Consider the following 21,814-nt stretch of genomic DNA (forward strand, 5'->3'; position numbering starts at 1 on the left):
TTTGCAGACTATAATATTTTTAACCCAAGTAAATCCTTTCCCATAAGGAAGCAACCAAAGACATATAGAAAGGGCAGGCTATTTTTCATACATCTTCCAGCACAGATCACTATTTCATTACAAAGAGTTTATGAAAGAAGAGGAGCTCAAAAGGCAAAAAGGAATAAAAGCGAGAGAGAGATGACTGTTTTAAACAGGCAGGACCTTAAAATAGGCTAGGTTCTCTCAAGCACCATATGGAATCCTTTTCCAAAGGCATCCAAATTGCACACACACCTGCCGACACACATCAGAGGGCATCCTCAAGTTCCCCCTAGATTTATGAAATAGTAGTGTATTTGTCATGTTAGTTCTGGTAAATGAGTAGCCATAAAACCGCACAAGGCAGAATGTCCTACATTACTAGACAATAATGATGCCTTTAAAAACTGAAAACCTGTACAACACCTGCTTTTGTTCCACAGCTCTGTAGCTCTTAATTTTCTTCTCCATCCTCAAAGCTCCACAAAGACAGTGGTGGCTCCCGATAGCATTACAGAGTGCATAACTGATATGTTATTGGAATATGTGACACAACAGATATGCATTTCTTCTTTCGGAATATGTTCATGTCCATTCTAGGTCTTCTGAATAAAACTCAGAAAATGTCCTGAAATAAAATTTTTTATTTCAAAATAAACTTTAAGAAAACTGTTCCAAAACAAAATTTATATACATTGTATCTACAATTTTGCTGCTGACTAGGTAATGCATGTAATGCAAAATCTTCCCCTTGCATTAGTCACACTTAAATGTGCTCCACTCAGCCTTTAGACTGAAACCAGTGCCAGAGCAGACAAGGGAGAAATTTCTGAAAAAAAAATCTTTTGTGTGTAACTATGACACATAAGATTAACAATTAAAAAAAAAAAGTAACCTAAGAGGAACAAACCAAAGCACTGTTGTTACATCACTGGAAAAACAAAATTGGCGGTAGAAAGAATGTACGTTTCCTGAAGAGGGACATACAGAGTGGTGAGAAACTTTATCAGCTGCAATGCTAAGGTCTTACTAAGATGAACAGAGAGCTGGGTAAAAGCCAGATGACAGCTACAATAACAAACAGGGTTTGGCTCAGCAGGCACCAGCATTTTCCTACTGCATATTCTTCTGTCATCCTCTCTGCTGCAGCACAACTTCATTCCTTCTTAAACTCAAGGCAGAAGGTAAAGGAGGAAAATGAAAGGAGGCCAGACCAGCATCCCTGAAGCTCTTCTAAAACACCTACTGCTCCTTCCCTTTGCACTCTCTCAACCTGCAGCCTCTGTTGCCATGCTGCGTGCTGGTGTTGTGGGAGGAAGATGAGCACTACTCAAAGCACCTTTGGCAACATACTGTTGGTGGAGTATCTCCCCAAATATAATTATGTAAAGCAAAGCATGTTCTAGGTACCGTGTTGCCAAAGCTGCTGCTCAGCCAGTGAGCAACTGCACACCTACGCTCAATGGTCTGGCCACTGAGTCACACCAGTAGCAAGGTGGATCCCTCATAACACCTTCACAACTATGTGCTTGCTGGGGCAGTTGCAGTGTTAAACTGTCTCATACTTAAAAGAGGTTGCAATTTGGGGTTTTTTTGCCTTCTCTAGCCATACCTTCACATGCTTAGAAAGATGTCAAATGTAACACAAATGGCATGAGTGGTGTCATCCTCTGACCTATTAAAACAGAATCAGCAACCATTTGCTTTTCTGGCTGAAAAACTTACTGTGGCATGGGCAGTTGCATCAGACAAACATGTGTGATGTCTTCTGTGATCATAATCTAGACTTAATCTAAACCTGTTTGGAATTGACTTGAAGATGTTGCAAAACGTTATTTGATGCATTTTGCAAAACACAGATGGGAGCCTGCGTCTGAGGAAAATGAAGAATGGAAGTAGTACCTGTAGATAGTACAGCCTTCCAGAACTGAAGCAGGAGAATTAAACGTTGGATGGAACGTCATGGAGACCGGTCTGCACAAAAGAATTAGGTTCATGTCCTAATTACTGTCTTGAAGAAACTGATTCTGCCAGTTCCTTTGTGGGCCATCTAGCCCTCTCTTTGCCTGCTGGGGAAAAAGGTGCAGAACTTCTATAAATGTTTCTTCACTAATTGAGGCCTAAACTTGTTTGTTTGTTTGTTTTTTGTTTTTTTAACAAGTACTACTCTATTGCTGAGCAGCCTCATACTTCACTTTTTGCTTCCACTAAACCTGCTGCCAGATGAGGGCTGGGTGTGGGGAATGTGGCTTAATATTAAATGCAGAAGAAGCGGTATCCCAAACAACCATGTACGCTGGGGATCAGTCCTTTCACTCTCTTTTCAGCTTTCAGAATAAAGCAGCAGCGTTTATGAGATCACATAAAATTTCAAGCCAGTTAAAACTACAGTTCCTAGAGATTACTCTAGAACTAGATATTTTATTATTTTAGATTGTTACATAAACATTCCAGAGAATGCAACTTAGTTTTCCCACTGTAGTTTTACTCTGCAATACTTGCCTTTTCTCTTATAATCTGTTTGCACATGTTCACTTCTCTCTTTGAAAATCTGTTTTTGTGGAAATACAAATTTTGGCTTTTACATTTTTCCACTGACTCTCTTCTTTCCTCTTAAGGGAACAATTCATCCTCCTCTTTCTGCCAAAATGCAGTGATTGGTAGCAGTTCTGAATTTTTTTAGAGTACCTTTTTTGTTACAGCCACAGCTATGCAGCCAGATTTATAAAGCTATTAGGATAGTGACACAATCATATTTTTAATGGGAAAATAAACAAGCTAAGGCAGAGGTTTTATGGCTCACCACATTAAATAGCCAAACTTCTGAACTTTCTCATTTTAACTCATCCTAAAACCGTCTACATTCACCACTAATGCAAGTTTTTATTATCTATCACCCTCTTTATCATTATGAAAATAGTGTCTTTGGAGCTTGCTGGCAGAGATTGTTCTTAGAAAATGATCATCACGTTGTTGGTATTTCTTCAGATCTGGGCTGATGTTTCAAACATAACATCCCATCCCATTTTCTGGAACAAGCAGACCACAACATTTTCCAAAATTAATCCAAAGATAATGGCCAACCAAGGGAGCATTCGGTTCAAGTTCAATGTAACTGCAAAATAAAACAGAGTAGATTTATCAGCATTTAAGAAGATGATAGAAACCATGTGAGAATTCATATTAACTTGTATGTATAAGAAATCACATAAATCTGTTAAAGTCTGCATTCCAAAGACATGCATAAAATTAACATGAAATTTTCATAATCTTCCAGACACACAAAGAATTCTACTTTATGTTTCAATGATCCATGATGAGTTGTCTCAAATTCTAACTGATGGATCTGATAGGTATAATACAGCATATACAAAGAGATGATAGTGAGATAAGAGGTGCTTTTTCTTCTTCTAATAAAGCGTTTTGTTTCATTCGCTTTCCATTAAAGTCTAAATAACACAGTTTTAAGCTAGAACTATTTCAGTCACATATCTGATACCAATTAAAAAATTTAACAGCAATAATGAATTCTATAACAGCTGCATTCTCTCACACACATTCTATACAAATAACGTAGTAATAAAAAAGCAAAAACATACCTCTAATTGCCTGAGAGTTTGATATCAAGACAAACACTTTTATAAATACAAGGCACAAAGGCGTGTAGTCATGTTCCCAAATAACAGCTGGAATTAGCAAAAGCTTTCCATAGCTGGACAACAGCAGTGCTTTGAGAAGTAAAATGAAGTCAGACTTTGTTTTCAACATCTCAGGTCTCATCCACCATAAGGTAATAAAAATGCCAAGCAAAAATGAAGTTTGTTCTAAGAGGAAATAAGAGGAGTCGGAAAGAGAGAATGAAGTGCCAAAATCAAGTCCTTCTTTCAGTAAATTTCAGTGAAATGATGTCCCCCAAATGCAACTGAGCCACTGCTATTTAAAAGACATACACAAACATGAACATGTCGTCCATCTTCTGTGTTCATTCATGACAATCAAAATAATTCTATCACAGAATTCTGTCTGTAGGACTGTCATACTCATAATTTCTGACACCGTACAGCACAGGAAGTTTAACATATGAACTTCCTTTACTTTTCCTTTATAACAAAAGGAGAAGTTTTTTTTTTTTCAACAACCTGTTAGCCTGTAAAACAAAATCAATACTTGTCTTTTTTGAAAAGGTCACCAGCAATGAATCCGTCCCATCCAGCATGGGAAAGAACACTAAGGCGAAAATATCATTGAGCTATTGGACTTTTCTGACGCCGCGTCCCTGCGTAATGCTGGTATTAATGCAGACGTCAAAGCAACTCTCATGACAACTGTAATAGATGAATTGCTACTGAAAAACGAGTTCCAACATTTTTACTGACCTGTTATGAAAACCTACTTAGAGCAACACTAGACAATAAATGACTGAAGTCAAACTCTGAAGTCTAAGGGAAATACTAGTTTTAGTCTGCGGGCTTGATTTAAACGCTATCACCAGAAAAAATATGAGAATAAAAGTATTAACCAAAATAAAACAAAACCCTCCCCTGCCTTCAAATTTAGACTTGCAGCACAGAATTATTTACTCTTTACCAGTGATGACACTGCTCTGTATCTTGGTGTATGCATGTCAAAAAAAACCCCAGATACAGCTTTTCTGGATTCTTGTTTACTTCTGTAAGGATCATCCTTAATATTGCATCACCTTAATGAATAATAAACCTTGGAGTCAACATGAAATATGGAATAAGGCTGAGCTCTACACTGGTCTTCAAAACTATGTAAATGGATTCAGATAGATTTCTGAATATTGCCACTTTTCATTGTTTTGGTATCTAATGCTTATCATATCAGTCTGAACTGTAATCAGGATTGAAATACACATTTGCATTAAATGAAGGCAAATGAGAGAGTATGTGTATAATCGTTTAACCATACTGGGTAGGACATGACATCCATTCTGTATTAATTTTTGCAATACAGGCTTGATGAAAGACTCATTAAGTTATTCAATGCTTAAAGAGTAAATAGTTACATGAACTAATTATTGATCTTACCTAAAGAAGCTATACCAAACATTCTATAAAAATCCCATTCCTTGGCGTATCTGATTAAGTCATCAGGATCTACATTTTGGCTTGAATCCTGTAGTTGCAACCACCTGAGATAAGCCTCACAGAGCAAACAAAATACGCAGAGCTTCCCATGAATCTGGTAAATGAAAGAATAATAAAAGCATTAGTATTAAATCAGCATAAATTAAAATATTAGTATTAAATTGGTATTTAAAATACATTTCTACATCTCCACAGAAACAGGCTCTGTAAGTTTATTATTTTTGTTTAGAAATATAAGCAAATTACTTCTGTTGAGCCACTAGTTTAGCACATAATCCTTTTAACATAAATTAACATGATAAACCAACTAGAGAAGGTAGGAAACAGTTCCATACAGAAGAAAGCATGTAACTGTAGTTTGCAAAGCCTGCTCTATACTTTTTTTTTTTAATTGGGAAGGGTGTTTCAGTTAGGAATATAAAAACAAAACTGTGCCATAGCTAGCAGAACTATACTAGCAAAAATTTTAGTTTCAGGGCAACTACTCCCTTCAGTGAACTGGTTTAAATAGCCTTGTTTCTGGTTTTCCCTGGGACAATCTCCATTAGAAGAAACTGGTAGTGTAGTTATACCAAAACCATTTCTCAGTTCAGATAAGGATGAAGAAGCAAAAATAAATGGAGCAATGTAACTAAACAAAAAGTATCCTCTGAAGTGACTGCAAAAACGATATCGTGAGGGTCCACAGTTAGCATGTTTCCACACTAAACAGTCTGTAAGCCAGTGTGTATGTGGGGTGAATTCTGATTTTATACAGAGTTAAATAAACCAATGCAATTTCTGTGCGTGGATTCTACTTTTTCCATTAGAGACTAGTTATGCCAATTGCACACACATGCACAGGCCAAGCCAATTTAAAATTCAACTCAATTTATTTGAATAGACGAAATTTCCACAGACGGAATAGTTCTTCCAGAAGCCTCAAGGAAAACATCATTACCAGTCTCCAGAAGCATTGAATTCATTAAAAACCTTTAGTCAGATTTATGCTTGAAAGACGAGGTGAGTGTATCTATCTACATTGCTTAACAGTGGCCAAGAGGTACCAACACGAACCCAGCATACACTTATGCTTGGACAGTTTGCTCTAGATTAGCTTCCCTCTCCTCGGAAATCAACCCTTAAAGTAAAAGTATGCAATTCTGTCAGAAAAGCTACACCTCTACATTCCAGCTGGGCCAGCACAACTAAGACGACTACGTAACTCTGCATCAACAACGCTTCATGTGAAAGCCACTATCTTTTGCTATAGTTTTGAAGACATGGTTAATTACTCAGTAGGAAACTCATGAGAAATTAGTACAGTAGGTTTAATTGGCATAGTATTTTTAATATGGTATGTTATACTACTACAGCTCGTTTCAAAAAGAACTGTTTCCAACAGAAATTTAAGTTGGAAATGAACTTGAAATTAGACCTTTCTCTTCCAATGAGTCCAATTAGGACTTTCTTTAACATGTGGGATGACTGCTACATTTTCTGGTACTGTGGTATCACTGCTGGGGAGACAGTAACAGCTTCTTAGTAACAGCTGGAGTTTGAGATCTCATGTGTTCTATTCACGATATTAGATGCTTAACCACTTTGAGAACAAAACCGATTCAGCTTGATGGAACCTGCGGAAGGGCAGAAGAACAGTTCCTAAAATTTTACAACTATTACAACCAACTTACCAAACCTAACTATATCTTTACCCCCCCCCCCTCCAAAGTCACAGGGTAGGGGCATAGCAACTTACATTTATCTTTGTATTGAAAAGAATGTGCCTGTATGCTTGTGCTTTACATAAAACAGCATTAATCAAGATGATAACAGGATCATACTCAATGTATTTGTCCACAGGTTTCTGGCAGGATTTCTGAAAGTCACAAAATAACAAGAATTAGAAGAAAAAAAAGCCAAAAAAACAAGCGTTTATTAAATGTTCCTCTACGCTTAGCACAACTGCATAAATACAAAGTAGCCATTCAATTCTTATTAATCTTTCTTTAATGTAATCTTCACTTTCAATAGGTCTTTAATCCATCCAGAAAAACTGCTTCCCCCCGCTTGACACTAGGATTTCCCTTATAAAACATAAAGATGCGTTATCGATTTTTATAGGTTTCAGATTAACACAGATAATAAACTATACAATGATGTACTTATTAATCATTTTGTGTCCTACAGATGCAAAAAACCCAAACTGCCTTCCCAACACTGAAGAAATGCACCAGTATCTTGTTAAAGGTTATCTGATCATAGCCTGTCTACTGGGTATTTTGGGATTTTTTTGGTATTTTTTTGAAATAAAATTAATTGCTTTTATCACTCTTTTTATCTTTATTTCTTATCTTTATTTCTTTTATCACTCTTTTTATCTTTAAAGAGACGCTTCATCCTCCTATCCTACCTTTTTCCTCCTTTCAAGAAAAAAAGTAAATGTTTTTTCATGTTACATTGGTCTTCCATAATGGTAAGTAGTCCAGATGTTTCAATTCACTTTCCATTATTGAACAAACACCAATATATTTAGAATACTGATAATGTAGTTTTCACACACAGATATAGCCAGAGTCAGAAATTGCTACTGAACAGTGGCAAGACACTAGACCATCACTTCTCCAATACATCTGCTGGTTCTCGCTGTGCCTACTAGAGAGGTTATTTCACCCAGACCATGGGGAACTGCTTGTCATCAACCCCCTTCAGATTTATTGACTTACCTGCATGGGTGGTCACTCCTTGACTTAAATGAGAAAGGCTAAGAAAAGGCTATTATACTAACTGCGAACAGGACAGTTAAATAGCAGTCTTACAAGAGGCTCACCTAGCAGACCTGAGGGGGAAATAACTTCTAGCAGAGAGCTGAGGAGCAGCAGCAGTTGATGACAGCAACCCCTTCAGCTCAAACAAGTGCACTTGCAGAACGGTGCTCGCCTGCAGGTCAGCTGTCTCCTGCTGCCGATCCTCCAGTTCAGCTACTTGTTTCCCCCAACCTGTCCTCAGCTAATCCCACTCCCCTGGGTCTTCACATTAGCTGCCATGCTCAGAGTACAACAGTCATAGAAACGATCTCTATTTCAATTTTAATGAGTGCGCGGCTGTGCACTGCCAGAAGAGAAATCTATGCACATGGCTTTCTGAAATGCTGTAACAGTCAAAAATGCAGCATTAGACAACACACACCTACAGACAAACTCCCAGGAAAGAACAAAAAGGTTTTCTTCAATTTTACAGGGATTCCTTGTGTCCAAAGTTAACTCTGCCTTGCTTTTTGCCAGAGTTATTATTGGAGAAATTGAGAAGCAAAATTTCACTAGCAAACTGACCCAAAAGTCCAATATTCATATCAAGGAAAACATCTGAACAAGTGCATAAGCTGAATAGAGTGTCTAAGGAATGTTCCTACCACTAATCAGTGATTCTTGGTCCAGCTCAAGGAAAAAACCCAACAAAATCATTTGGATTAGAAAAGAAAATACTGTGTATGATAGTACACAGTTAGGGGTAATGAATTCAAAAATTGACCCAATTAACCAATGGTTTGATAGGTCTAAAATTAAAGTGAGAGAGATGGAAGAAAGGACATAATTAACAGAAGACCACAGCTACAGCACTTAATAGAGTGAAAAAGAAATTGCAACCATAATTAAAGGGAGTGTCTTGCTTCATTTCTTTCTACAGGGAAATCATGAACAGATATTCTCATAGGTGGTAATTTACATATGTCAAATCTCTGTGTTGATGTAAAACAGGAAAACTCTAATTTTTTTATAGGCTTATTCACACAAGCACTGGACAAGCATAAACAAAAGAAGATTATTCCTGAACACAATGGGTGTCATAAAGGTTAGATGAAGGATATCCTACATACCCTGGGATTTATTATGCTCTCAAATTTTCCTACAACAGAACATTTTTTGACCAGGGTCAAAAATCTTTCTGAGAAGAGTAAAGAATGATCTTTTCAAGTGGAGGGTCCCAACCAAACACCAATCAGAAAACTTGCAGTTAAGAGGTACTGAAAAATTTTCACTGACAGCTGACATTAATTTTAGACAATTAAAATAATCAGACCAACCCTCCAGGCAAAACCAACAATACAGAAATTCCACTGCAGATGTATAAGGAGACTGGAACAAATGAATACGCAAGTAACGTATTAATGTTAATGAATGTTTAATTCAGTATTTCAGCATAGTACCACCAAACGTTTAAGAATCCTATTTCTCTTGTGTTACTTCAACAGGAAAAGAAAATCTGCTGTATTACAAAAGAGCAGCCATCTTCAAGGACTTCTCTCTCTCTCTCTCTCTCTCTCTCTCTCATGTTTGCCTGTCTTCTAGAGCTAGATGAGAGCCCTATTCGTAATAAACTTCATTTCTATTTGAGTCTCAATTATACGAAGGAAAAGTCCTTTGTGCTTATCCAGCCAGTGACCTAGCCAGCGTGAGTTCATTCAGGGACTTGTGAGACCTACAAACCACCCTACTGCAGAAGACTATGTGCGCTGCCATAGGCCAATTGGACAAAATGAAGATGACACTTGATATACCATAAGAACATTACAGAATTAATAGACCCTCTAGGATGAAATTTTTCTCCATACCTGGCTTTTTTGTTATTTTTTCCAGCTGTACTACTAAAACATCTGACACTAAGCTTAAATGCCTAGGAAGGAAACTTGTGACTAGAGCCTGACTTCAGCAAAATCAATGCAAGCAAGGGTTAATGCAGTTTAAGTGCACATAGGTTTAACTAGATAGAGCTTTATCTAGTTACAGTGATGTAACTTCACAGACATTGATAATTACTAACACTTTCAGAGAAGATCAGTACGAGTAGCTCAGCTATGGAGAACTGCTTGCACACCTACTTTTAAGATTTTAGTCAGGCAGTTTGGAGTGAACTGCAATACTGGTGCTCACGTCTCATTCCCAATTGCAGTTCTGCACAGCTGCAGTCAATGGCCTGTTCAGCATGACTGAAGAAGGCATATCTTTAACAAAACTGAGCTTTTTCAGTCTTCTTTGGGCTTTCTTGGAGAGATGCCTCAGTTATCATAACCAGTTCTAAAATGAGAAAAAGAAGTAACTGGATTTCTCTATGTTTTTAACCAGTTTTTAATTTCTTCCTTAAATAGGTAACTAACATCAGAAACAGGAAATAACTGGTATCTTTCCTGGAAAAAATAGACATTACTTTGATTAAAAGGTACTTTCAGACTATGTTGCAGAACAGAAAGGTCAAGCTTGACACCATAAATTCTATTTACGCATCTTCTTCTAAATTGGTAAATTTAAGGAAAATTACGAATGTTTCATACTGACACACAGAAGTTCAACAGATACTGTAAAAAATCCTAAAAAATACCTTAAAAAAGGGTGTTGAATGTATTTCAATATTCTAATGAATTTAAACGGATATTAGTTTAGGAATTGTTTGACTAGTCAAATATTTAGGAATATTTGACTATGCTTGTCTGTTGTTTCCAAAAAAACACTTTCATTTTCATAACTTAGAAATTTGCTTAGTTATCTTAAAAAAAATTATTTAAAGAAAAATGAGCAAAGGCAGCTTCAAGAAAAAAAGAAATCTTCAAAAGCTAGTACGATCATGTTCCTCATAGTGTAGTGTATCAGACTCTTTCTGATCAAAGCAATCCAAAATAGTTAAGTAACATCTGTTTTAACATCTCAGCGTATTAAATAAGACAAAAGAAGTACTGAAATGTTAACTCTGACTGCATGTTTATCAGCCTTTTATATAACATTACTCAAAAGACATACCTTTTCTTTGTTCATCAAAGATACTCAACTCCAAACACAGTTCACAAACATATGCCAAATACAATACAGTGTACAAATATGTGAGGAAATACCTACTATCACTGAAGGGCAAAGTTCCTAAAGTATATGAACATGACTTTTTTAGAGTGCTCTCTCCAACATTAAAACATAACTGAATTTTTAAGTAAAAGTATTTTGGGATGGCAGTGGTGGAAGGGAAAAATGTTCTTGAAGAGGAAGCCAGAGGACACTACAGAAAATAAAAATATACACTGAATAACCAGGCTTCATCCTGAATTAAAAGTAACATGAAAACCACACCAGGAACATGTTTACAAATCTCTGGATATTAGAAACACTGGTGAAACAGTCTCATTTTAGTATTCCTTTCTTCAGGGATTGGAGTTCAGCAAAATTAAGCTACAATTTTTTGCTGGACTACATATACAGCAAATTTTAACAACATTTACATAGCTTCGACATGAACATAGGTCCATTTACATACGTTCATAGGGCAAACTAACATGGACCCATCATCTTGCGAGAGCTCCCTTAATCCCAGTTGCACCCTTAAACAATAAAATGTAATTAGCTGTGCTGCTTTCAGGGATGGGTTCTTTATTAGGGATGTGGCTAAGTGTCATAATAAGCTGAAAAACAAAACAGTCCAGTTTCAGATGCATTCCATTTCAGAAAACTGAAATTAAAAATAATGTTTTATAATTTTTCCTATACGATACGTTTTCCAGTAGTGAGTTGGTCTGTAGATTGAGTTATGTAAATAAGAAAAATAACATACTTTATTTTCCAGGATGATCTTTGTACTCTTGACAGATTCTTTACCTTACCACGTAAATGCTTTGCATTCAAAGCATTTACAGCCTCTCTGCCTTGCTGCAATAAAAGAGCTTCTCAATTATTTTTTAATTGCAGAAAAGCTAAATGAAGTGTGCACTGCTCAGGCAATTTGGCTTTCTTATTACAAAACACAAGGGGGATCCTGACTGAGCTCTACATATTGCAATGAATAATTTCTTTCCCTTTGTTAGGGTCTGGACTGATTAACATTTTTGAAACTATATTTTTAAACACAACAACATATATGTAATTTATAACCAAATTTTTAAAAATTGCACATTTTTCCTTCTATTTTTAAATAAGTCAAGTTTGCTAATTTCCTTTTATATTCATTGCACTTTAACTGCAGAATTTATTCCAGGTTAGCCAAAGGTGGGTGGTTTTTTTCCCCTAGAGCATTAATACTGTAGTGGCAATGTTATCTGAACAGTATTTTTTGTTACTGTTGTTAATGGTTGGTTCATAATATATTCAGTGAAGATTTGCTGTATTACTTACAGATCATTCAAGTTTTAAGGATCTCAAAATAACTAACAAAAATCTCCTCTATAAAGAACCACCTAGACTTACTTTCACCATCACTTCTGGTCCGGAACAGGGAAAACATCAGCACGTTCACAGCACAAGACTAGAATCACACCCATGACTTGCAAAGCAACCATGAGGAGTCACTTTCACTGGAGGCAATCCTAACAAGCCTGCACACCCCACACACACGCCCCGCCACCCCCCCGTTATCACACTGAAGAAAAAACATATTGAACAGGTCTCCCTGAGGAGGTGAATTTCCTCAGAATTTCATTATCCATTTTTAAGTACCTTTAAGTTCTTTTTAAGGAACAACAGTCCACCTGTCTCTTGTAATGGCACTTCCACAGCAAAATATATGCAGGATGTGAAAAAGGTTAATTCACTAAACGTGAATCTCAAGCAAGAAGGAATGCACAACACCAGAGGTCTGGGCTAGGCTTCTGCTGAAACTGGCCTTGATTAAACGAAACAGATTAAAAAAAAGTTACAGAACTTGACGAGTTTGTGAAAGTTAGCTACCTCGCAGAGCTCTTAACAAAAGTCATGGCCTGAGTTTCATGGTACTGAGTGGACTTCCATGTTTGACAGAAGAAGGTTTCTTTAGTTTCTTCAGTATCTGTTGCAAATTTATTTCCAGAGTAGATATTAACACTTGTGAGGCCCTTAATGCTTGTCCACATTAAAATTACAATATGGACCTCAAAGAAACTTTTAATTATCTTAAGAGCAATAACAAATGCTGCAGGAACTAAACTGAAGCAGCACCATGAATACTAGGCTGAATTTCCAAAATTGTACTCTAATATTGTGGGCTGGAAACAGATGTTCCCTAATGGAAGCTTTTAGTATTTGCCTCTGGAAAAAATCCATTCTTCTCTTCAACAGATTAATAACAGAATATGGAATCATGGTATTTTGCTTAGGCATTCAAATTTAAATCCTCCACCTGAAAATCAGACCCAGATCAGGTTAAACACATCCTAAAAAGAAATGCAGGACTAGATAGAAGACGTTGTTGGGACAACTTAGCTTCTTCAACCGCAAGACAATGTTCCGAAAGGTGTTGAATGACAGGAACATCCTAAGAATGGCAAAGACCTTTTAGATGCAGATATATTAATTTATCAAGGATAACTTTAAACTAGCATGGGGCAAGTCCACAGGTCAGTGTAAAACAGTGATAATCTTGGCAATGTTCCGCTTGTTCCTAATTTTCTGGGGCCAAAATAAGGAAAGAAACCCTTTATGTTACATATCATATGGAACAAATTTTTTTTCCTTAATGTGTCAGTATTTTCATGTACTACTTGAAAATAGGAATGAAACACAAGTATCCCAAAGCTTTTTAACAATAAAATTTATCTAGATGATGTCCATTGGCCTCCCTTTGAGTATCACTATACAATATCTTTCTACGTACTTTTTACTTTTTCTCCCTTATGTTACAATGGAGTAGCAGTACTCGATGCTCTAATTCCACAAAGACAGATGAAAACTGTTCTCAGGCTGAGTGGTCACACCTTCTAATCTCACCTCAGGCCTCAAATTTTTCTTAAATACCTTCAGCTTTTCATAAGTTTTTAGAGGCCTACACTCTAAGTTTTATAAATATCTGATATAAATGATGTTTCACACTGACAAGTGGGATCTTCATATTTTCTAAAGTGGAGAAAACTTCTAAGCTATCATTATTTTCCGGTTAAGATGATTCATAACACTGACAAACTCATAACACTGCTCGTGAAAGTCTGTGAAGGGTATCAAATCACATTCTGTACCTGCCTACTTTTTGTTGTCAGTAGCATGATGCTGACCAACTTTTCAGCTCTCTGGCTGGAGCACAGCATTGCCTGCATGGAGTAGCATGCCTGCAGAGGTTTAGTGCAGTGATAAAACTATTCTTCCAGATTAAAAGGAAAAAGTAAAACAAGAATAGCCCTGTTAGAAACTATGAGCTCTTGGTAGGTGGAGACGACTGCAGTGATTTCCTGCAATATGCAGATAAAGCTGAATTCAGATCAGTTCAATTGAAGGAATCTTTTGATCTTGGCAATCTTCTAACGTTCTCATCTCCACTTTATAAACCGTGAGCTAACGTGTTTCTTACTAACGTGCTTTGTATTGCCTGTTCCTCGTGTGGACCACTCCTACTCTCAGCACTTCCTAGGTGGCCGGAAATGGAGAGAAAGGGTTAGAGATGATATGACACGGCACCACATAAGAGCAACTAGGACTAAGACTGAAACTGAACCATGACAACCCACAACATAGAGAGGAAACAGACTGGTAGGAGGAAGTGAAAAATGGTACCTATCTCGGGCTTGCATGAAGAAAGGTGGACAGAATTCCAAGTTGCTAGGAAAACGTGATTCTTTACTCTTTCTTTTAGTCTGTTCTTTACTCTTTTTGTAAGGCGTTTGTGATGAAGACAGCAACTGGGACTTAAGTCTTTGATTCTACATGGGATGCCACAGCTCCTGAAGACCAGGATCTTCAGTCCTCAAATGGTTAAATGATAAGAGGAACGGGTGCCATCTACTGGCTCCCAGTTTCCCTTAGAGATTATCATAGCCAAATTAATAACCATAATTGATGACCTGGGTTTACAAGATGTGCTAAATCTTACATGATATGGCTGCAGGCATAAGCTTTATATTTGTCCTTTTGTATCCAACTTGTCCTTGACTTCAAAGATGAGCTTGAAGCTCCACATGAAAGAGCTCCAAAGAAAACCATTTACATGTTTATCATGTACTAATGATGAATTTTGACTACATGATTTGACTACCAATGATCTGATGTAGTTCATATCCACTACTAAACATGACACATTATACTAACACGAAAAAGCAACTAAAAATCAATTTTTCCTTGCAGTGTGCATGTCTAAAGCCAGTAGAAATGAATCTCTATTACTCTGTCTGTCTTTTACCTAAGAAAACCGCTGATCTCTCCAGTTTTTGAAACGTCTGCAGAGATTTTTGAGTGCATTTTCAGCTGGTTTATGCTCTATACCAACAAGCCATCTTAACTGACTGCCGGGCTGGGAAAAGAGAAGGATGTGAATCAGCTCTTTCTACTATCATCAGTAATTTGTACATATCTTGTTTTCACAGCTTCTTGGTAACAGAAGCCGAGATCGAACATGTACATCTTTCAGCTTGAGCTAACCACTATTTTCCCCAAATATAAACTGGCCACATACCCCTAAGATCTGGTTGCCTACGATCTCTATTTTTGATCTAAGAAATGCTTGAATGACTCAAAGTTATAAAGGTGTAAAGGAATTCATCACAGGTTTCATACAAAGCTTTTTGGTCATCTGTTATGTTTATAGCTTCATGGTTAGTAAATTAACCCATCTTCTAGCAGCATTCTCAAAATGCCAAAGGCTACAAAACTGGGGGAAACAACCGCAAAGGAAGTTTGAATGATACACAACTAATCCCTTACAAAACATTTGTTCAAAAACAAGGTTTCCCAATTTTATAAGGAGCAGACAGGATGTTGTGAAACACAATCACAGATAAATCAAAGGCTTAGTCAAGATGTATTTGCAGATCCCTCCATTCCAAAATTATTTTTTTCCTCCCCACACTAAAATATAGGGTGCTAAGTGATCCAATTTTTTACTACAAAAAAATAAGTCAAAACTAACCACTGGAGATAAGTCTACATAAACCCTATCAAAATTTGATAACTAATTTAGAAATAGTTGAAAACACTTCTTAAAAAGGTAAACGCTTTTCTGCTGCGGCTATGAAGTCTCCAAGAAAACGTGGGAGACACTAAAGGAGAAGAAAGTTATTTTAACATTATGAAAACACTATGGGAAAAAACCCAAACTCTGTGAGAGGCAGAGTGGGAAGGGAGAGCAGTAAACAGCCTAGAACATGCTGGTACCATTTTGGAAAGTACAACCGCTGTAGCTGGCTAAGTAACACAGAAGTCCTTGTGCATGCACTGAATAATCATCAGTCAAGACCTGACATTTATGGCCAACTATTTGTCAGCTTCACCAAAGTCCAACGACGGAGCCGCGCTCAGCTCTGCCTTTCAGTGCGCAGAAGACTGGGAGCACAGGGGCAGGTACCGCAGCGGCCGGTACAGGAGCACGCAGGCCAACCCCGACAGCGCTGCCGCGCAGGTGCCCTCGAGGAAACGAAGGAAATGGCGGCGGGAAGCTCGGCAAACAGGAAACCTACGCCCGGATCCCCGGAAAACGGCCATCCCGCGGGCATCGGAGCCGCGAAGAAACACGCCCCGTGGGCCGGGGCCGGGGCCCGAGCCCGGCAGCAGCGGCAGCTTCCGCCGCGCGAGGCGCGTGCAGGGGCGCAGCCCACCGGCCACGCGCGGACGCCGCCACGTGCCGCGCGCGCCACCGCCTGCCACTGCTGACGTCGAAGCCTCCCGCTTACACCCCTCCCCCGCTGCCACTCCCCTCCCCTCCCCTCCCCTCCCCTCCCGCCTCCCTCGCCCTCTGCCCGGCCGCCCCGCCCCCACCGCGCTCGCAGGCCGCCGCCGCCGCTGCCCCGACTCACGCAGATGGAGATACGGAGCACCCCGCGCTGATAGTCCCTGTACAGCTCCGCCGCCTCCCTGTTGCACTCGATGCAGCGGTAGGCTCCAAGCGCCGCCATGGCACGCGAGAGCACGCTCCGGTCTGTCACCGCTCCAAACCGCCTCGCTTCCGCGTCCGGGGGCGGAGCCTGGCCTGTCCCGCGCCGCGGTGCATTCAGGGAGTTGTGGTTTTCTGCTACAGCCGTCGGCCAGGCCGCGCCGGCGCGGAACTCCATGTCCCAGGGGGCAGCGCGGCGGCGCCCTCCTCCCTGCCCGTCCCGTGGGAGAGGCAGCGTGGGGCGCCCTCCGTCCCCGGCTGAGGGGGAAGTGGTGCGCATGCGCCCTGGGAAGATGGCACCTGCCGGCGGCTCCGGGGCCGTGAGGGGGCTGTGGGTGCCGCTGGCTGTGCTGGCCCTGGCCCGGGCTGCGCTGGCTTTGACCGAGCAGTACCCGGCCTTGTCCCTGCTGAAGCAGGAGCTGCACCGGCAGCGCCAGGGCCCGGCAGGCGGCTGCGCCTCGGCGGGGGAGTGGGCAGAGCAGTACTCGGCCGAGTGCGGTGAGTCGGGGGCGTTGCTATGGCGACCGCCCCCCGCCCTGGGACGGGGGTGAGGAGGCCGTTAGCCCAGTGGCCGGCGGCGCTGAGCCCTCCGGCACCGCAGAGCCCGGCCGGCCCTGCGGAGCCCTGAGGCCGGGGGTGGCCGGTACGGGCGCCCCCCCTCCCTCCCCCCTCGCTCCTGCGGCGGGCGGCGGGCGGCGAGAGCAGACGAGGAAAGCGCGGCCGGGCCTCGCCTGACGCTGAGAGACCGCGGGTGGCCGAGGGGACGCCGGCCCGGGGCGGTGCGGACTCCCGGCGGCGGGAGGACGCCTGTACGCGTTGCTGCTGTTCAGCTGACTCATACCGAGGCATCTTCAGTGTAAGCTGCGCCTCCGAGTAGCGTTGTGCCGTTGTGTAGTGCGGGGCAGAGACTACGGCTGTGGCACTGAGCGGAGGAAAAGCTCTCGCCCCTTGAACGTGTAAACCGTAGGGCCTATGCTAGTACCCAGGAGGATTCGTGTCGTCCCACTCGCCAACCTGCCAAGTCTAGTTGCTGGACTCTGTGTGCTTTTTAATCCCTGCACTCAGTAGTACACAGACATGCCAACCCCTTGTGCTCATATTGTTGAGTTGAATATGGCTTGATTCATTTTCAGCTACAGTTATATATATTTTGCTGGTGAACTGGATGCTTTTCTTCAGGAGCATCAAGTTCAGGTAGCAGATCTTCTGGTCTTTTTCAAGTTAATTGGTGGCACAGTTAAAACCATTTTTATCTGCTTAAATATCTGTTGCATCAGGATCCTGTGACTTAGGTAATCTGTTATGATCTTTCATCACGAGCATATAGTGTGAATGTGCTATACAAAAATGCCAGTCTGAGTCACAATGTACATGTAATACAGATGAAGAAAAAGATTTTATCAATTCAATGCAATATAGACACTCAATTACTTATATGAGAACAACCAGTGATGTGTCATGACTACTTAGCTGTCTGGAGGGTTTTATTTCCCCCCCCCCCTATTTCATAAAGTCTGTGCTCATATCAGCAATTGCTGTGGTCCCTAAGGGCAATATAAAGCTAGTGTAATCCACTCAAAACTACAGACTTTCTAGAAATACCTTGTTATGAGTTTCCTACATCTGCTTTTTTTTCTTCTGTGTGTGTGCTTTTGTCATCACAGTTTAAAGTTCTTTGGTTAGTTTTTATCTATATTGTCTGTGTTAAGCAGGTATTTTACATCAGATGCTTTTTTTTGGAGGGGGGGGGAGAGGGGTGGCTACAGTGGCTGAGAGCCGTAGTACATAAACACTAAATCAGATCGTGAAAGTTAGCTCAGGTGACCATTGCTCCAAATCATTCAAGCTTAAGCATAAAACCAAAAAGACTTTCACCCAGTGTTGAGATAAAATCTCTATACAAGTTAATAAATGGCAAAGCATTTGATTACATCTCTTTGTTACTAAGACATGAATGATTGACTCAGGATACTCCTTGAGAGGTGTGTTTGGAAGATTAGATTTTGATTTAATGGTGGATGTTGTTTTAAGAGACCACTGTAATTCAGATTGATATAAGGAATTCTGCTTAAATCATCAGGTACCTCAGGTACTTTGCATACACTGATAATAAGATAGCCCTTAGTTACAGAACAGCATACTTACCCTGAAATAGCTGTGTACCAGTTTACTCCTTGCTATTTAAATCCTGTGGCTAAATAAATTGCCAGATGAAAAATTCCCTTAGGCTCTCACTCTTTGTTTTAGTACAACTTTCCTAGAAGCTGAGAATTTTTTTAATATTAAATAGTTTCTCTTGTAGCCTATTACAAGGTCCAGGGTAATTTCTCTGGTTGGTGTTTCTACTTTTTCATAAAGTTGTTAATGCGACAATGTGGTACAGGTTTGACTGTATCTAACTTGCAGACAAAGGCAGATCCATTCTTCCTGATGAGTAAAGCAGTTTGCTGCCCCAAGAATTGCAAGATTTGAAGGCTTCTTTTCCCCCTATAGGTTGTAACAGATAGGCTTTTCTTATTCCCTGCCACCTTATTAAAAAGTTCCTTCACTAAATTGTTGCTGTTATGCAGAAAATTATTTGGAGGTAGGCTGTACCTGCACCTCTTTGTCTTGGTTTGTGAAGCAAAAATTGCTCAGTGAGTCCACAACAATGGCTCTTAACCATCACTGACTTACAAGCACCGACAGAACAAGTAATGTGTTAATAATGCTGCCATAGCACAAGAGGGTTTGTCCAACATGAATAACAAAGGGCAGTGTTGAAACCTCTTACTGGCAACGCTTTTTCTGGAAACTATGGGTAGTGAGCCACTGTTCTTACAGGACTTTCTGACTTTAAACTTTGACCTTCTGCTTTTCACCACTCTTGCTTCTGTTGTAAAAATTCTCCCACCAGTTATCGTTTATGGCTCAACTTAGTTCCAAGTTTCTATTTACAGGGAATGATTTTAGATGCCGTTTTGACTTCTCTTTATAAGAAGACTGTTTCTTTTTCTCTTTTAGCCCTGTACTTGTGAGAAATGGGGAGTTAACTAACTGCAACCCTTATGTAATCAAAATGTAAGAATAGTGCTACCTGTAAAAGTGAATTAGAAACACACGCTGCCCCCCAGCCTTTCAAACTTTGTATCAAGCTTATATTTACAAATGTTAGGGGAGATGATAAAATTTGGTATTTGTGACATGGAATCAAATAGATAATACTGTTTATTTGTTTTTTCTTGTTTACTCTTTAAATATTTCAAGTTAGTAGAAGCTTTAAGATCTGAAGATTTGAAAGCTAACAATTCTGTTGGGATAGCAGTTAAAGCACCAAGTAGGTGAAGTAGTGACTTCTATAGTGTATCAATCTAGGGGGTTTTGTTGATTATTGCTGTAACTTGTTTATTTGTTTCCTTTGTTAAACTTTTTCTCTGCTATGCCAACAAGCTGTGCTTGACTTTTCATAGACTTGAATCAGTCTTATACTTTTTGTAATGGCCCTCTTAGTAATGTACCTGTGAGGACCTTTGTATGTGTTCAGTCAATTATGGTTTACTATTCTGTCTGCTTTTCACAGTCTTTATACCTCTGTTTCCTGGACTTCCAGCAGCAACTCTTTCTCTACCTCTGTATGGTCCATTCCATTTATTTTCCTCTCTGGGGTTGGAATGATAATTTTGTCTTTAATTTCTTGGGCCAGAGAATGGAATCATGCCAAATGGGGACATGTCTACCCCAAACTTTTCTTATTTGCTTCCAGCTTCTTCCCTTTTTATTCCCCTCCTCTTTTTTATTTTTTTCGTGTCTTTTTAGCTAAAAGGATAAGCCGAAGTAGCGATAAAACTAATTATATAAAAGCAGTCATGTCAACTATTGCTTCCCTGGCTGTGTGGATGTAGTGCTGTGTGCAGAAAACACTTGATGAAAGTTCTGCCTTGTGGAGTGCCCAATGGGGATGCTGTTCAGATGAACATGAGGAAATGTGAGATGTGATAATAGAACATTCATGTAATTCTTTGAGTTCCTAAAGGTATTTTCTCTCTTTTCCCCCAGATTCATCATTTTTGCACTTCCATGAATCGGATTGTAACATAGGAGGGTCTTCATCTTGTGAATCTGTGCTTTCTCTCAACACAGAAAAAATTCTGGTATGCTATCAAGAATATAATGTACAAACCAATTTTTAATAGATTGTTGAAGTCGCGGATCACTTTAGCTGCATAACCAGTTAGAACAAAGTTCAGGCAAATAACTACAAATAGAATCTATTAATCAGTAGGCATAGGTCCCTAAAAGGCTTAGGTATGAATGAACTCAACTTGCTCATGAAAATGTGATTTTGTAGTACTCCATCATGAGTCTCTAGGGCTGTCAGCAGTTTCAACTAATTGAAGCTGATGTTTCCACTGAAGGCTAACCTTCGCCTGGATTAGTCTTCCAATTATTTTTTTATTTTTAGGGGTGCAGAGGCTATGGCTGAAAAAGGGAAAGGTGCATTAGTTTTTACCCAGATTAACTACCTGAGGAGGTTTACCACAAAATGCATGTAAGAGTAGGAGTGATAACTTGCAATTGCTGCAGAAATGACATTGTGCACAGATGATAGGGTTAGAGGCTTCAGACCATATTTCACTAAATGTAATACAGACGTGGTATGTGGAGAATATTCTAACAAAAAAAGAGTATCTCTTGGTAGAGAGACTTCAAGAGGATTGTTTTGGAATTTGGGTTTTCTTCCAACACTACTGTTAACCTATTGATCTTGAACAAATATAATCTTCAGTCTACATCAGAACACAGTTTTGATGTTACTTCTCCAGTCCAGTAGAGTCACAGATATTGAAAATCTTCAAATAATTCCCATGTGAATATACAAAGAAGCCTTGGCAAATCTGTAGAAATTATTGGCTATGGGGGAGTGA

At 39.6% G+C, this 21,814-nt stretch overlaps 2 protein-coding genes across 4 annotated transcripts in view; one reads left to right on the forward strand and one right to left on the reverse strand.

Annotated features, from left to right (window-relative positions):
• Positions 1-504: 504 nt before the first annotated feature.
• Positions 505-17,290, reverse strand: ARV1 (ARV1 homolog, fatty acid homeostasis modulator). Of its 2 annotated transcripts, XR_012041566.1 has the most exons (6): positions 16,834-17,290; positions 6,871-6,990; positions 5,073-5,226; positions 3,621-3,845; positions 1,924-3,136; positions 505-649 (listed from the first exon to the last, which is right to left on the reverse strand). XR_012041566.1 is itself a non-coding variant. In XM_072856313.1 (5 exons), the coding sequence occupies exons 1-5, from the start codon at positions 17,188-17,190 to the stop codon at positions 3,006-3,008; spliced, it is 987 nt and encodes a 328-aa protein (XP_072712414.1). In that variant the 5' UTR covers positions 17,191-17,290; the 3' UTR covers positions 675-3,005. The 2 variants fall into 2 exon arrangements, 1 of the variants encoding a protein (XP_072712414.1); XM_072856313.1 differs by lacking the exon at positions 505-649 and having other exon boundaries at positions 675-3,136.
• The window catches only part of TTC13 (tetratricopeptide repeat domain 13), a 43,792-nt gene continuing 39,148 nt past the window's right edge, over positions 17,171-21,814 (forward strand). The window contains exons 1-2 of one of the 2 annotated variants that reach the window (XM_072856311.1): positions 17,171-17,408; positions 20,946-21,040. In XM_072856311.1, the coding sequence (XP_072712412.1) occupies positions 17,189-17,408; positions 20,946-21,040 (315 nt within the window). In that variant the 5' untranslated portion in view covers positions 17,171-17,188. The remainder of the gene's footprint in view (positions 17,409-20,945; positions 21,041-21,814) is intronic. The other variant, XM_072856312.1, reaches the window with a different exon arrangement.

The sequence above is a fragment of the Ciconia boyciana genome, chromosome 3 (genome assembly GCF_034638445.1).
Source record: "Ciconia boyciana chromosome 3, ASM3463844v1, whole genome shotgun sequence".
Classification (NCBI taxonomy): domain Eukaryota; kingdom Metazoa; phylum Chordata; class Aves; order Ciconiiformes; family Ciconiidae; genus Ciconia; species Ciconia boyciana.

Coding starts and splice junctions, on each gene's coding strand:
- ARV1 (XM_072856313.1), bottom strand. CDS start 17,190: ATGCGCACCACTTCCCCCTCAGCCGGGGACGGAGGGCGCCCCACGCTG. Junction 5,227..6,870: donor TTTTCAATACAAAGATAAAT/GTAAGTTGCTAT, acceptor TTCATTTACCAG/ATTCATGGGAAGCTCTGCGT. Junction 3,846..5,072: donor GTTTGGTATAGCTTCTTTAG/GTAAGATCAATA, acceptor ATTTCCTCTTAG/AACAAACTTCATTTTTGCTT.